Source organism: Oncorhynchus tshawytscha, linkage group LG25 (genome assembly GCF_018296145.1).
Source record: "Oncorhynchus tshawytscha isolate Ot180627B linkage group LG25, Otsh_v2.0, whole genome shotgun sequence".
In the NCBI taxonomy this organism is placed as follows: Eukaryota; Metazoa; Chordata; class Actinopteri; order Salmoniformes; family Salmonidae; genus Oncorhynchus; species Oncorhynchus tshawytscha.
This window is the reverse complement of record NC_056453.1, coordinates 13,000,347-13,013,138: the sequence shown is the minus strand read 5'-3', so window position 1 is coordinate 13,013,138 and position 12,792 is coordinate 13,000,347. Positions and strand designations below refer to the sequence as shown.

Here is a 12,792-nt window from a genome sequence, read left to right as displayed (position 1 = left end):
ATGGAGCAGAAACTAAACGCACAGTGACAAATAAGCAGCGGAGCAGTCCAACTGTTTCAGAGACAGAAGACGCAGACATCACACTAGGCTATGATAATGACATCCTCTGCACTGACAATTCATGCCATCTCCCTTCTCCACCACATTGGAAAAGCAACATTAAGAATCTGCCCCTTTAAAAAAAAAGAAAAGCGCCTAAAATGATACCCAAATCTAACTGCCTGTAGCTCAGGACCTGAAGCAAGGACATGCACATTCTTGATACCATTTGAAAGGAAACACTTTAAAGGTTGTGGAAATGTGAAATGAATGTAGGAGAATATACCACATTAGATCTGGTAATCAATAATACAAAGAAAAAAAACATTTTTTTGTACCATCATCTTTGAAATGCAACAGGATGGCCATAATGTATTGTTCCATCCCAGGCGCACTTGAGATTTTGGCCACTCAATGGCAGCAGTGTATAAACTGATCCAATGAACCATCACATTTCTGTTCAAAATTTTGTATCAGGACTGCCCAAATGTGCCTAATTGGTTTATTAATACATTTTCAAATTCATAACTGTGCACTCTCCTCACAATAGCATGGTATTATTTCACTGTAATAGCTACTGTAAATTGAACAGTGTAGTTAGATTAACGAGAATTTAAGATTTCTGCCAATATCAGATATGTCAATGTCCTGGGAAATGTTCTTGTTACTTACAACCTCATGCTAATCACATTAGCCTACGTTAGATCAACCGTCCCATGGGGGGGACACCGATCCTGTAGAGGTTACAACATGGAGCTGCATCCGCATGATAATACTATAGGCTATGGCACACATTCACCCCACATCATGATATGATAACTTAATTATTATGCCTTTTGTCATTTTAGAGTGTGAACATGACATATGGATGAGGATCAGGCCAACAATGTGCAGGCCTACTAGAGTGTAGTAATGCATAGAGCTGTCTACACTAGTCTGTGGCCAGAGTAGAAGCCTCAAGGACAACTATGAGCCGGGCTAACTAAGTCGAGGCAGGGCTAAAGTTGAGCAGGGCTAACTAAGGCTGGGCTGCGGACTGCATCTGCTGGGTAGTTTGTAACTGAAGACCTGGGACAGCGACACTGGCTACAACGTCCCCATCAATCCCAACCCCCTGGACCTAAATCTCTCTATCACTGACAGAGAAGGCAAGAACAACAACAATGAGCATTCTCTCTATGTTTTCTCCCCGTGCGTGTGTCACCCTTCTTCAGTCCTCTCCTCCGCCTTGTTGTTAGCTGTGTGTGGCCTGACCTGATCTCTGTGTTTTTGACAATAACCTTCAGATTACTTCACTATCACAACAGGTTTGATGCAAGAGGTTCAACCAGAGATCAACAAGTGACCCCTTTAGAAGCCTCAATTAAGAGATCTGTGATCAGCGATCTCAGTCAAACTCAATGTCACCCAGAGAAGTGGAATGGAACGCCACATTGTGGAAGTGATTTGGTGTACGCCAGTACGACCTGCCACTGGCTCTGAGTAAATCAAGCCTGTGTGTCTACACTATGTATGCGGATGACTCAACACTATACAAGTCAGCTACAACAGCGAGTAAAATCATTGCAACACTTAACAAAGATCTACAGTCAGTTTCAGAAAGGGTGGCAAGGAATAAGTTAGTCCTAAATATTTAGAAAAATAAACGCATTGTATTTGGTACAAATCATTCACTAAACCCCAAATACCTCAACTAAATATTGTAATGAATCATGTGGAAATTGAGATGACTAAACTGAGGAGACTAAACTGCTTAGAGTAACCCTGGATTGTAAACTGTTAAGGTCAAAACAAATTGATACAGCAGTAGCTAAGATGGGGAGAACAACAATATCAACAAGGCAGGTCCTACAGGCCCTAGTTTAGTCACACCCGGACTACTGCCCTGCCGTGTGGTCAGGTGCCATAAAGAGAGACTTGGGAAAACTACAACTGTCCCAGAACAGGGCAGCACAGCTGGCCCTTAAATGTACACGTAGATCTAACATGAATAATATGCATGTCAATCTCTCATTGCTCAAAGTAGAGAAGTGAATGACTTCATCACTACTTGTTTTGGTAAGAATTACTGACATGTTGAATGCACCAAGCTGTCTGTTTAAACTACTAGCACACAGCTCGGACACATACATATCCCACAAGACATGCCGCCAGAGGTCTCCTCACAGTACCAAAGTCCAGATCAGACAATGGGAAGCGCATACTACTACATAGAGCCATGGCTACATGAAACTCTATTCCACATCAAGTAACTCACAGACGCAGTCAAATCAGATTTTAAAAAACAGATTAAAATATACCTTATGTGAAGAGTCACACACACAGGTACAAACACACACATACAAACAAACATAGCATACACACTATACACACACGTACACCTGGATTGTATGTTGTACTAGAGTGGTAGCCAGAGGGCACACACTTAAGTATTGTGAAATCTGTTTTAAAAATGTATTAGTGTACTGTATATTAATGCCTTAATTTTTTATGGACTCCAGGAACAGTAGTAATGGGGATCCACAATAAATACAAAATACAAATACCGACCGAGTGAGCGTGCGGATATGACTAATTTGTTAATACATGGCGAACTGACATCTTTCCAGGGGGGAAGTAGATACAGTAGTGTTGAAATTGCAAATTTTGTGATAAACCGCTGACGGGGTTCGCCAGCAGCATGAACCAGCGTTTGCCATGTCACAAAGGTGATTTAACATCAAAGAGCATTTAACCCTCTTTTTCATGAATTATTGAGATAGGAGCCCCCTGAGGAGTTGGGCCATCTGCTAACGGTTAGCGATAGCGAGAGTTCAGTTGGGTTCAAGTTTTTTTTTCTTCCATTCAGAGACACCTCTGGTTACATAAATGAGGAACAGAGGGGAGGGATGTCAGAGAGCAGCATCCGTGTGATTTTGTTGGGTGGCTGATTGATCATGTCTAGCTGCTATATCAAAGGGGTATCTATGACACATTTGTTATCATGCTGTACTTTTGTTGATTCCTATAATGCATGTATTCAAAAGGGGTAATGTATTCAAAAACATATTCTTGTCAATAAACTGCAGGAAGTGATTACTCAGCGTTTACTCAACCGAGTTTGCGAGAATGTCCGACTATTATTTGTTGGATTGTTATCAATAAACCCTGAACAGTTTCAACCTCCAATAGTTAAAAAAACTAACGTTTTTGACTCATCACGTACACTCCTGCCAATGTTTATTACCTATCCTCTTGCCAAGTCACTCTATTCCTAGTTATATGTAAATACCTACCTCAATTACCTCATACCCCTGCACATCGACTCTGTACTGGTACCCTGTGTATACAGCCAAGTTATCGTTACTCACTGTCTATTTATTATTGAGTCTTTTCTTTCTCTCTGCATTTTGTATGAAGCATGTGACGAATAAAATTTGATTCATTTTTTGGGGGAATGAAGTGCAGGTTACTTGATGAGTAAACTAGAAACATGTATATGAGTGGGATGTTTAGTCTGAAAAAAAAGACTTTTGAGAGACTCAGGAGACTGAAAGCAAAACAACTAAACAAAACAAAATGAGTGTCACGTCCTGACCTTTTTTTATGTCTCTATTTTTAGGTTGGTCAGGGCGTGAGTTGGGGTGGATATTCTATATTTTGTTCTATGTTTGTATTTCTCGGTGTTTGGCCTGGTATGGTTCCCAATCCGAGGCAGTTGTCAATCATTGTCTCTGATTGAGAACCATACTTAGGCAGCCTGTTTTCGCCCTTGAGTTGTGGGGAGTTCTTTTCTGTCTCTGTCTCTGTACCAGACAGGACTGTTTCGTATGTTCCGTTTTGTTATTTTTGTTCTAGTGTTCCGTGTAATTAAAAGATTATGAACACGTACCACGCTGCACCTTGGTACTCTCCTTCTTCCACCTACGACAGCCGTTACAGAACTACCCACCACAAAAGGACCAAGCAGCGTGGTAAGAAGGAGGAATGGACATGTGAGGACATTCTGGACAGGAAGGGATCCTACACATGGGAGGAGATCCTGGCTGGAAGGGATCGCCTCCCATGGGAACAGGTGGAGGCAGCCAGGAGAGCGGAGGCAGCAGGAGAGGTGAACCAGTGGTACGAGGGAACACGGCTGGCAAGGAAGCCCGAGAGGCAGCCCCAAAAATGTATTGGGGAAGGCACACGGGGCACGGGGCAAAGTCAGGTAGGACACCTGAGCCAACTCCCCGTGCTTACCGTGGAGAGAGAGTGACCGAGCGCACGGTGTCCCCAGTGCGCATACATAGCCTGGTGCGCATACATAGCCTGGTGCGCTACATCGCAGCTCCTCGTATCGGCCGGGCTAGAGTGGGCATCGAGCCAGGAGGGATGAAGCCGGCTCAGCGCATCTGGTCTCCAGTGACTCTCCTCGGTCCGTGTTATATGGCACCAGCCCTACGCACTACCGTGGGTCTGCACAGCCCAGTGCGTCCTGTGCCTGCGCCCCGCAAGTGCCGGGCTAAAATCAACATCCAGCCAGGACGGCTTGTTCAGGCCCTTAGTTCGAGACCTCCAGTGCGCCTCCATGGCCTAGTCAATCCTGTGCCTCCTCCGAGGACCAGGCTGTCTCTCCATCTCCTCCCTCCAGGTTCTCCCGCCTGTCCGGCGCTTCCAGAGTCTCCCTTCAGTCAGGAGCTGCCAGAGCCATCCGTCAGTTAGGAGCTGCCAGAGCCGCCTGTCAGTCAGGAGCTGCCACAGCCGCCCGTCAGTCAGGAGCTGCCAGAGCCGCCCGCCTGTCCGGCGCTGCAGGAGTCTCCCGTCTATTCGGGGCCCGCTGAAAGGGTCCCCAGTCCGGGGTCGGCGGCGAGGGTTTCCCGCTCCAAAGGCGCCACCGAAGTGGGCACAGACTAATGTGGAGTGGGGTCCACGTCCCGCGACAGAGCCGCCACCGCGGACAGATGCCCACCCAGACCCTCCCCTATGGGTTTAGGTTTTGCGGCCGGAGTTCGCACCTTTGAGTGGGGTACTGTCACATCCTGACCTTAGTTCCTTTTATTTATGTCTCTATTTTAGGTTGGTCAGGGCGTTAGTTGGGGTGGGCATTCTATGTTTTGTTCTATGTTTGTATTTCTAGGTGTTTGGCCTGGTATGGTTCCCAATCAGAGGCAGCTGTCAATCGTTGTCTCTGATTGAGAACCATACTTAGGCAGCCTGTTTTCGCCTTTGAGTTTTGGGTAGTTGTTTTCTGTCTCTGTCTCTGTACCAGACAGAACTGTTTCGTATGTTCCGTTTTGTTATTATTGTTCTAGTGTTCAGTGTAATTAAAAGATCATGAACACGTACCACGCTGCACCTTGGTCCTCTCCTTCTTCCACCTACGACAGCCGTTCCAATGAGTCAATAGGAACCACAGGGTATCTAACGCCTCGCTAGCATCCTTGTCCTCTCAACCATAGAAATAGAATCACAAGAATTGGCATCCCCATTCTCCTATTGATATATATTTATATGCTCTCAACCAACTTTTCTTTATCTGTCCTTCAGACCCCAAACACCTGTCACTGTATTCCAGCACATGTCAATAGCCCAGCCTTGTGTAACTTCTCATCATCCATTGTCACGCAATAGGAGATACACAATACAGTATGTGCTGTTGACCCTCGGGGGCCTCAGGGGCCCCCAGGTCACAGGCTCAGTGATACTCTAAACAATCAGAAGGCTCTTTAATTCTGGGGCTATCACTGCCATAACATGTGACAGGGGTCACTGACTTTGTCCCATTGGCAGCATCAGATAACAGTAAAAGAAAACATTGGCATAGAACTCAAATGTATTCAATACACATACTTGTTATTTCTTATGATCGACCTTAAACATATTAATGAAGCGCAAGTGCAATTTGGCTCTGAATGTCATATGTGGGGATAGACTTTTTTTCCTGAACAAATCTCCTGACCAGGAATAACTCGGGACTAGGGCCCCTGGTCAGGTAACATGGTCAGGAAAGATTCTCAACCCTGGGCATATACAGTAGAAGTTGAAAGTTTACATACACCTTAGCCAAATACATTTAGACTCTGTTTTTCACAATTCCTGACAGTTAATCCTAGTAAAAGTTCCCTCTCTTAGGTCAGTTAGGATCACCACTTTATTTTAAGAATGTGAAATGTCAGAATAATAGTAGAGAGAATGATTTATTTCAGCTTTTATTTAATTCATCACATTCTCAGTGGGTCAGAAGTTTACATACACTCAATTATCATTTGGTAGCATTTCCTTAAAATTGTTTAACTTGAAGTAAAACATTTCCACAAGCTTCCCACAATATGTTGGGTGAATTTTGGCCCATTCCTCCTGACAGAGCTGTTGTAACTGAGTCAGGTTTGTAGGCCTCCTTACTCGCACACGCTTTTTCAGTACTGCCAACACATCTTCTTTGGGATTGAGGTCAGGGCATTGTGATGGCCACTCCAATACCTTGACTTTGTTGTCCTTAAGCCATTTTGCCACAACTTTGGGAGTATGCTTGATGTCATTGTCCATTTGGAAGACCCATTTGTGACCAAGCTTTAACTTCCAACATCTTGAGATGTTGCTTCAATGTATCCACATAATTTTCCTCCCTCATGACGCCATCTATTTTGTGAAGTGCACCAGTCCCTCCTGCAACAAAGCACCCCCACAACATGATGCTGCCACCCCCGTGCTTCATGGTTGGGATGGTGTTCTTCGGCTTGCAAGCTCCCCCCCCTTTTTTCCTCCAAACATAACAATGGTCATTATGGCCAAACAGTTCTATTTTTGTTTCATCAGACCAGAAGACATTTCTCCAAAAAGTACGATCTTGGTCACCATGTGCAGTTGCAAACCGTAGTCTGGCTTTTTTATGGCGGTTTTGGAGCAGTGAATTATTCCTTGCTGAGCGGCCTTTCAGGTTATGATGTCATGCAAAGAGGCACTGAGTTTGATTGTAGGCCTTGAAATACATCCACAGGTACACCTCCTATTGACTCAAATGATGTCAATTAGCCTTTCAGAAGCTTCTAAAGCTATGACATCATTATCTGGAATTTTCCAAGCTGTTTAAAGGCACAGTCAACTTAGGGTATGTAAACTTCTGACCCACTGGAATTGTGATACAGTGAATTAGAAGTGAAATAATCTGTCTGTAAACAATTGTTGGAAAAATGACTTGTGTCATGCACAAAGTAGATGTCCTAACCGACTTGCCAAAACTATAGTTTGTTAACAAGAAATTTGTTGAGTGGTTGAAAAACAAGTTTTAATGACTCCAACCTAAGTGTATGTAAACATCCGACTTCAACTGTAAGACCTTGATGTGAAGGTGCCAGAAAAGGTCCCTTGTTGAACTGACCTCCAGTGACTGTAGGTATCCTTCCTGTGGGTCACAGAGCAGGGAGGAGATGCGGTGGTTGTTCCTCATGCAGCGCACGTTGCTGTCCCTCCACAGAGGAAAGATCTGACGAATCACTGTCATCCGCCCCAAAGCACTGTGTGCCAGCTCCATGATCTCTGTGTCGCTGATCTCCTATAACGAGCGGGGCAGAGAAGGGGAGAGGTTGAGAGAAGGGGACAGACATGTTGCAGCATAAAAAAACTCTATAGAGGTGAAGTTGAAACAAAAACTGTCCTGCCTGTAACTACTATGACAAGGTTGAACAGAGTCCCTGTGTATGGTCACCACATAAAAACAGTCTCAGTTGGACTAGTGTCAGTCTTATCAGTTGTTGTCAGTCTCCTGACAAGACCGACAAGTCCTGCTGAGACTGTCCTTATACGGACACTGTACCTGAAGAGTATTTTCATTTTGATTCAGAACAGGCATGGGCACAGTGACCAAACCCATCTAAACAGCACAATGCACATGAGAATGGAAACCCGCAATCAATATTCAAGCAATTTTCTGCATGTAGAAACTGCAATATCCGCTGAGGAAAAGAGTGTGTCAGAGGGAAATTGGTCATTTAAATGTTTGACGTCCAAGTGAAAGAGTCATGAAAAGGGAAAACTTAAGCGAGAGCTGTGTCCTCAGAAATCTATGGTGTACGGTGTCCATATTAGGACAGCTTCGGTCTCAGCAGGTGGCAGTGCTGCAGGAGCTGCATCCTTAGGATGAATCTCTTAGACTAGTAGGAATAAGGATGCTTTGATTCATGGTGAAAGAGCATATTCCTTCTGCTCTTTCGTTTTCCTTGGGTCTGCTTGCTGTTGACAACACATAGCTCACTCAGCCTCCAGGCAATCTCTGAGCTCCTGCCGGGGAGACCCACCCGACCCAGGGCCCCATTATCTCACCCACCACATCCACCCCCAGGATAGGTGCTAGTCAGCCACTGCCAGTTCCCAGGCTCCCTGCTCACCCCACCACCACAGCTGTTGGCTTGTCTTGTCATATTTCTTTGTTTTTGTGGTATTTTCTGCTTGCTTGGGCTTTCTGTCTGTCTGAAGCAGCAGGGAAGCCTACGGTTCTATATCACTTCCACATCAATGAGAGAGTTGATTCTTGCATGATTTGGTAATAATAACAGGCACATCTGCTGCTGACCGTTTGACATGATTCTTTCATGCGACAATTATAATGTGATATAGGGGAAATAAATGCTGGTTGCAGCTTTATAAAATAATACTCAGAGCTGACACATGAGTTAAGTGCAGATTCTCTGACAAATTTAGGAAGCAAAGCAGTGTGGGTAATGTTTAACTCATCATCACATTCTTATTTTCTCCACATAAAGATGCCAAAGTTTTACACACTGATTTTTTCAGGTAAATGTACATCTGGAAATCCCCAAGGCAGTGTAGGCCAGGAGGAGGGTTGGGGGTTGGTTTAGCCTCCTAAAGCTCTTCTCCACGCTCTGAGCCTGGCCTCCCATGCCCCTCTGGATTTCACACTCCAACAACTGCAGGTGCTGTACAGACTGGGCCTCTATCATGCCAACCCCTGGGGAAGACCATCTGGTCATCCAACAGGTCCGAAGACTGGAGCCAAGCTACTCTAGACTCTCAAGCCCCATACAGGAGTGTGGCCCAGGGTAGGGACGATTGACAATAGATTATGGACTTGCAATGAGTGTACGAGACATTGGACACATGGTTTTTCCATGACATAGACTGACCAGGTGAATCCAGGTGAAAGCTATGATCCCTTATTGATGTCACAAATAGTTGTTAAATCCACTTTAATCAGTGTAGATGAAGGGGAGGAGACAGATTAAATAAGGACTTTTAAGCCTTGAGACAATTGATAAATGGATTGTGTTTGTGTGCCATTCAGAGAGTGAATGGGCAAGACAAAATATTTAAGTGCCCTTGAATGGTGTATAGTAGTAGGTGCCAGGTGCACCATTTTGGGTTTTGCAACACTGCTGGGTTTTTCACACTCAAAAGTTTCACATGTGCATCAAGAATGTATCAAGAATGGAAGGTGTTCTTAATGTTTTGTACACTCAGCGTATTACAGACGGATATTTGGATGGAGGACACAACTGTTTACCCCTGGCAAAAGTCCATGATCTCTTTCATAAACACTCATGTTTATTTAGACAGAGTAGTGTTGATCTTGGCCTGGGCCTTTGCAGCCCCTGTAGCAGATGAATAAGTAATGTAAAGCTACAGCATAGTTCTGGAAGATCTGTCTGATAGTACAACACCAAGGTTAGAGTGTCTCAGCTAGGACAAGCTAGCCACACAGTGTGAAAGTGCAATATGGTGGTTTGCAGGCTCAATATTACGATGAAAAACGATTCGCTGGTTCTGACAGAAAAACTATAAATAGTTTTTAACAAGCAGCCTCAAAAGCAACATAATTTTTTTACCTAAATTATTAACAGTGCACACACACAGTAGGGGGGAGTGGGGTAAGCTGAGCCTAAGGGGTAAGCTGAGCCTAAGGGGTAACCTGAGACACCTTTTTTTCTAGGAAACTATACACAAAATTAATAATTTGACCATATATTTCAGAAAAGGTCATTTTTTCATGGAGGAAGAAACAACATGGACAAAGTGCTAAGCAGGTTACATCCAAAAATGGGATTTTCACAAAGTAAAATGAAGTTAGAGGTTAGGGGTTTCATGATGCTTGTGTCTAAACCAAAGAAGATCAATTTTAGACTGTTTATACATCAATTGGGGTCTCTATACGCTTTAATATGAAGTCCTAAACCTAGCATGAAAGGCCACCATTGTAGCTGTAGGGGCTAATAGTCTAAATGTTTGCACTATGGTAAGTTGAGCTGATGGTTGAGTCAGTAGCAAGTTGAGCAAATTGAAGTGCTTTCTTCCCAGGCATAATGCAAGGCATTATTGCTGAGATATGAAGTAACAACAGGGCCGTGTCTATGTAAAAAGTGTTACAAAAAAGTACAAAGTGTTTGATAGGTCTTCAACCTGTTAAAATGTGCTTAAAATTATTAAAAGAAAAGACAAAGACAAAAAGAGATTGTGATTTTAGAAACCTAGTGGTAATATCTCATACAGTTTACATGAACTCTGATTATTTCCAGGATATACATCCTGAAATATATGTAGATATCTTTGTAAGATAGAATACTATATTTTCCTTGATGGAGTGATGCTGAATGTAAAGAATTGCTTCCCTGCGTGATTCTATACAACTCTGGAACATCTGAGTCACGCAAACTTCTGATCTCTCTATTAAAGAAAATCCATATCCTAACGCTTTTCTCAGAAACGTATTATTTAGAATAGTTTTTTTCTTATTCATTTTGACTGATGTCAAATGTAATTGAACAACAACAAAGAACATCTAAGGCTACACTAATTAAACACATTTCTATATTAGCAACAAATATTATGTCTGATGATGTTCAAAGCAAATGATCCATGCAGGGTCTCCATATTTAACAATAGCATTTTATTTATTTAATCAATTTTAGAATGAGGCTGTAACATAACAAAACATGGAAAAAGTCAAGGGGTCTGAATACTTTCCGAATGCACTGTATATATGCTATGTATGTTAACAGTGTACAGTGCCTTGCGAAAGTATTCGGCCCCCTTGAACTTTGCGACCTTTTGCCACATTTCAGGCTTCAAACATAAAGATATAAAACTGTATTTTTTTGTGAAGAATCAACAACAAGTGGGACACAATCATGAAGTGGAACGACATTTATTGGATATTTCAAACTTTTTTAACAAATCAAAAACTGAAAAATTAGGCGTGCAAAATTATTCAGCCCCCTTAAGTTAATAGTTTGTAGCACCACCTTTTGCTGCGATTACAGCTGTAAGTCGCTTGGGGTATGTCTCTATCAGTTTTGCACATCGAGAGACTGAAATTTTTTCCCATTCCTCCTTGCAAAACAGCTCGAGCTCAGTGAGGTTGGATGGAGAGCATTTGTGAACAGCAGTTTTCAGTTCTTTCCACAGATTCTCGATTGGATTCAGGTCTGGACATTGACTTGGCCATTCTAACACCTGGATATGTTTATTTTTGAACCATTCCATTGTAGATTTTGCTTTATGTTTTGGATCATTGTCTTGTTGGAAGACAAATCTCCGTCCCAGTCTCAGGTCTTTTGCAGACTCCATCAGGTTTTCTTCCAGAATGGTCCTGTATTTGGCTCCATCCATCTTCCCATCAATTTTAACCATATTCCCTGTCCCTGCTGAAGAAAAGCAGGCCCAAACCATGATGCTGCCACCACCATGTTTGACAGTGGGGATGGTGTGTTCAGGGTGATGAGCTGTGTTGCTTTTACGCCAAACATAACGTTTTGCATTGTTGCCAAAAAGTTAAAGATATCTTTAAGAAATGGCTTTCTTCTTGCCACTCTTCCATAAAGGCCAGATTTGTGCAATATACGACTGATTGTTGTCCTATGGACAGAGTCTCCCACCTCAGCTGTAGATCTCTGCAGTTCATCCAGAGTGATCATGGGCCTCTTGGCTGCATCTCTGATCAGTCTTCTCCTTGTATGAGCTGAAAGTTTAGAGGGACGGCCAGGTCTTGGTAGATTTGCAGTGGTCTGATACTCCTTCCATTTCAATATTATCGCTTGCACAGTGCTCCTTGGGATGTTTAAAGCTTGGGAAATCTTTTTGTATCCAAATCCGGCTTTAAACTTCTTCACAACAGTATCTCGGACCTGCCTGGTGTGTTCCTTGTTCTTCATGATGCTCTCTGCGCTTTTAACGGACCTCTGAGACTATCACAGTGCAGGTGCATTTATACGGAGACTTGATTACACACAGGTGGATTGTATTTATCATCATTAGTCATTTAGGTCAACATTGAATCATTCAGAGATCCTCACTGAACTTCTGGAGAGAGTTTGCTGCACTGAAAGTAAAGGGGCTGAATAATTTTGAATAATTCAGTTTTTGATTTGTTAAAAAAGTTTGAAATATCCAATAAATGTCGTTCCACTTCATGATTGTGTCCCACTTGTTGTTGATTCTTCACAAAAAAATACAGTTTTATATCTTTATGTTTGATGCCTGAAATGTGGCAAAAGGTCGCAAAGTTCAAGGGGGCCGAATACTTTCGCAAGGCACTGTATATATATATTTTTAAAGCAGACTGTAGGCAGTGTGTCTCGAGTCCACAAATTGAGTGTCTTGTCTCGGTGTCAGATACATGTTTACTCGGTCTTGACTCGGTCTTGGACAATGAGTATTCGTCATTTCTTCCTGAGACCTGCCGAGCCCAGCGGAATAAAAAGAACTCAGAATGATCAGCTCCCATTCAGTCAGCTTCTAAAAATGCTTTTGCCAGGCCAAACATCCACAGTCCTTTCATAATAC

The 12,792-nt window shown here is 43.1% G+C and overlaps 1 protein-coding gene across 3 annotated transcripts in view; it reads right to left on the bottom strand.

Annotated features, from left to right (window-relative positions):
• The window catches only part of LOC112224244 (glutamate receptor ionotropic, delta-1), a 417,302-nt gene that overhangs the window by 72,238 nt on the left and 332,272 nt on the right, over window positions 1–12,792 (bottom strand). For all 3 annotated transcript variants that reach the window (XM_024387684.1, XM_024387685.1, XM_024387686.1), the window contains one exon: window positions 7,379–7,552. In XM_024387684.1, coding sequence (XP_024243452.1) covers window positions 7,379–7,552 — 174 coding nt within the window. The remainder of the gene's footprint in view (window positions 1–7,378; window positions 7,553–12,792) is intronic.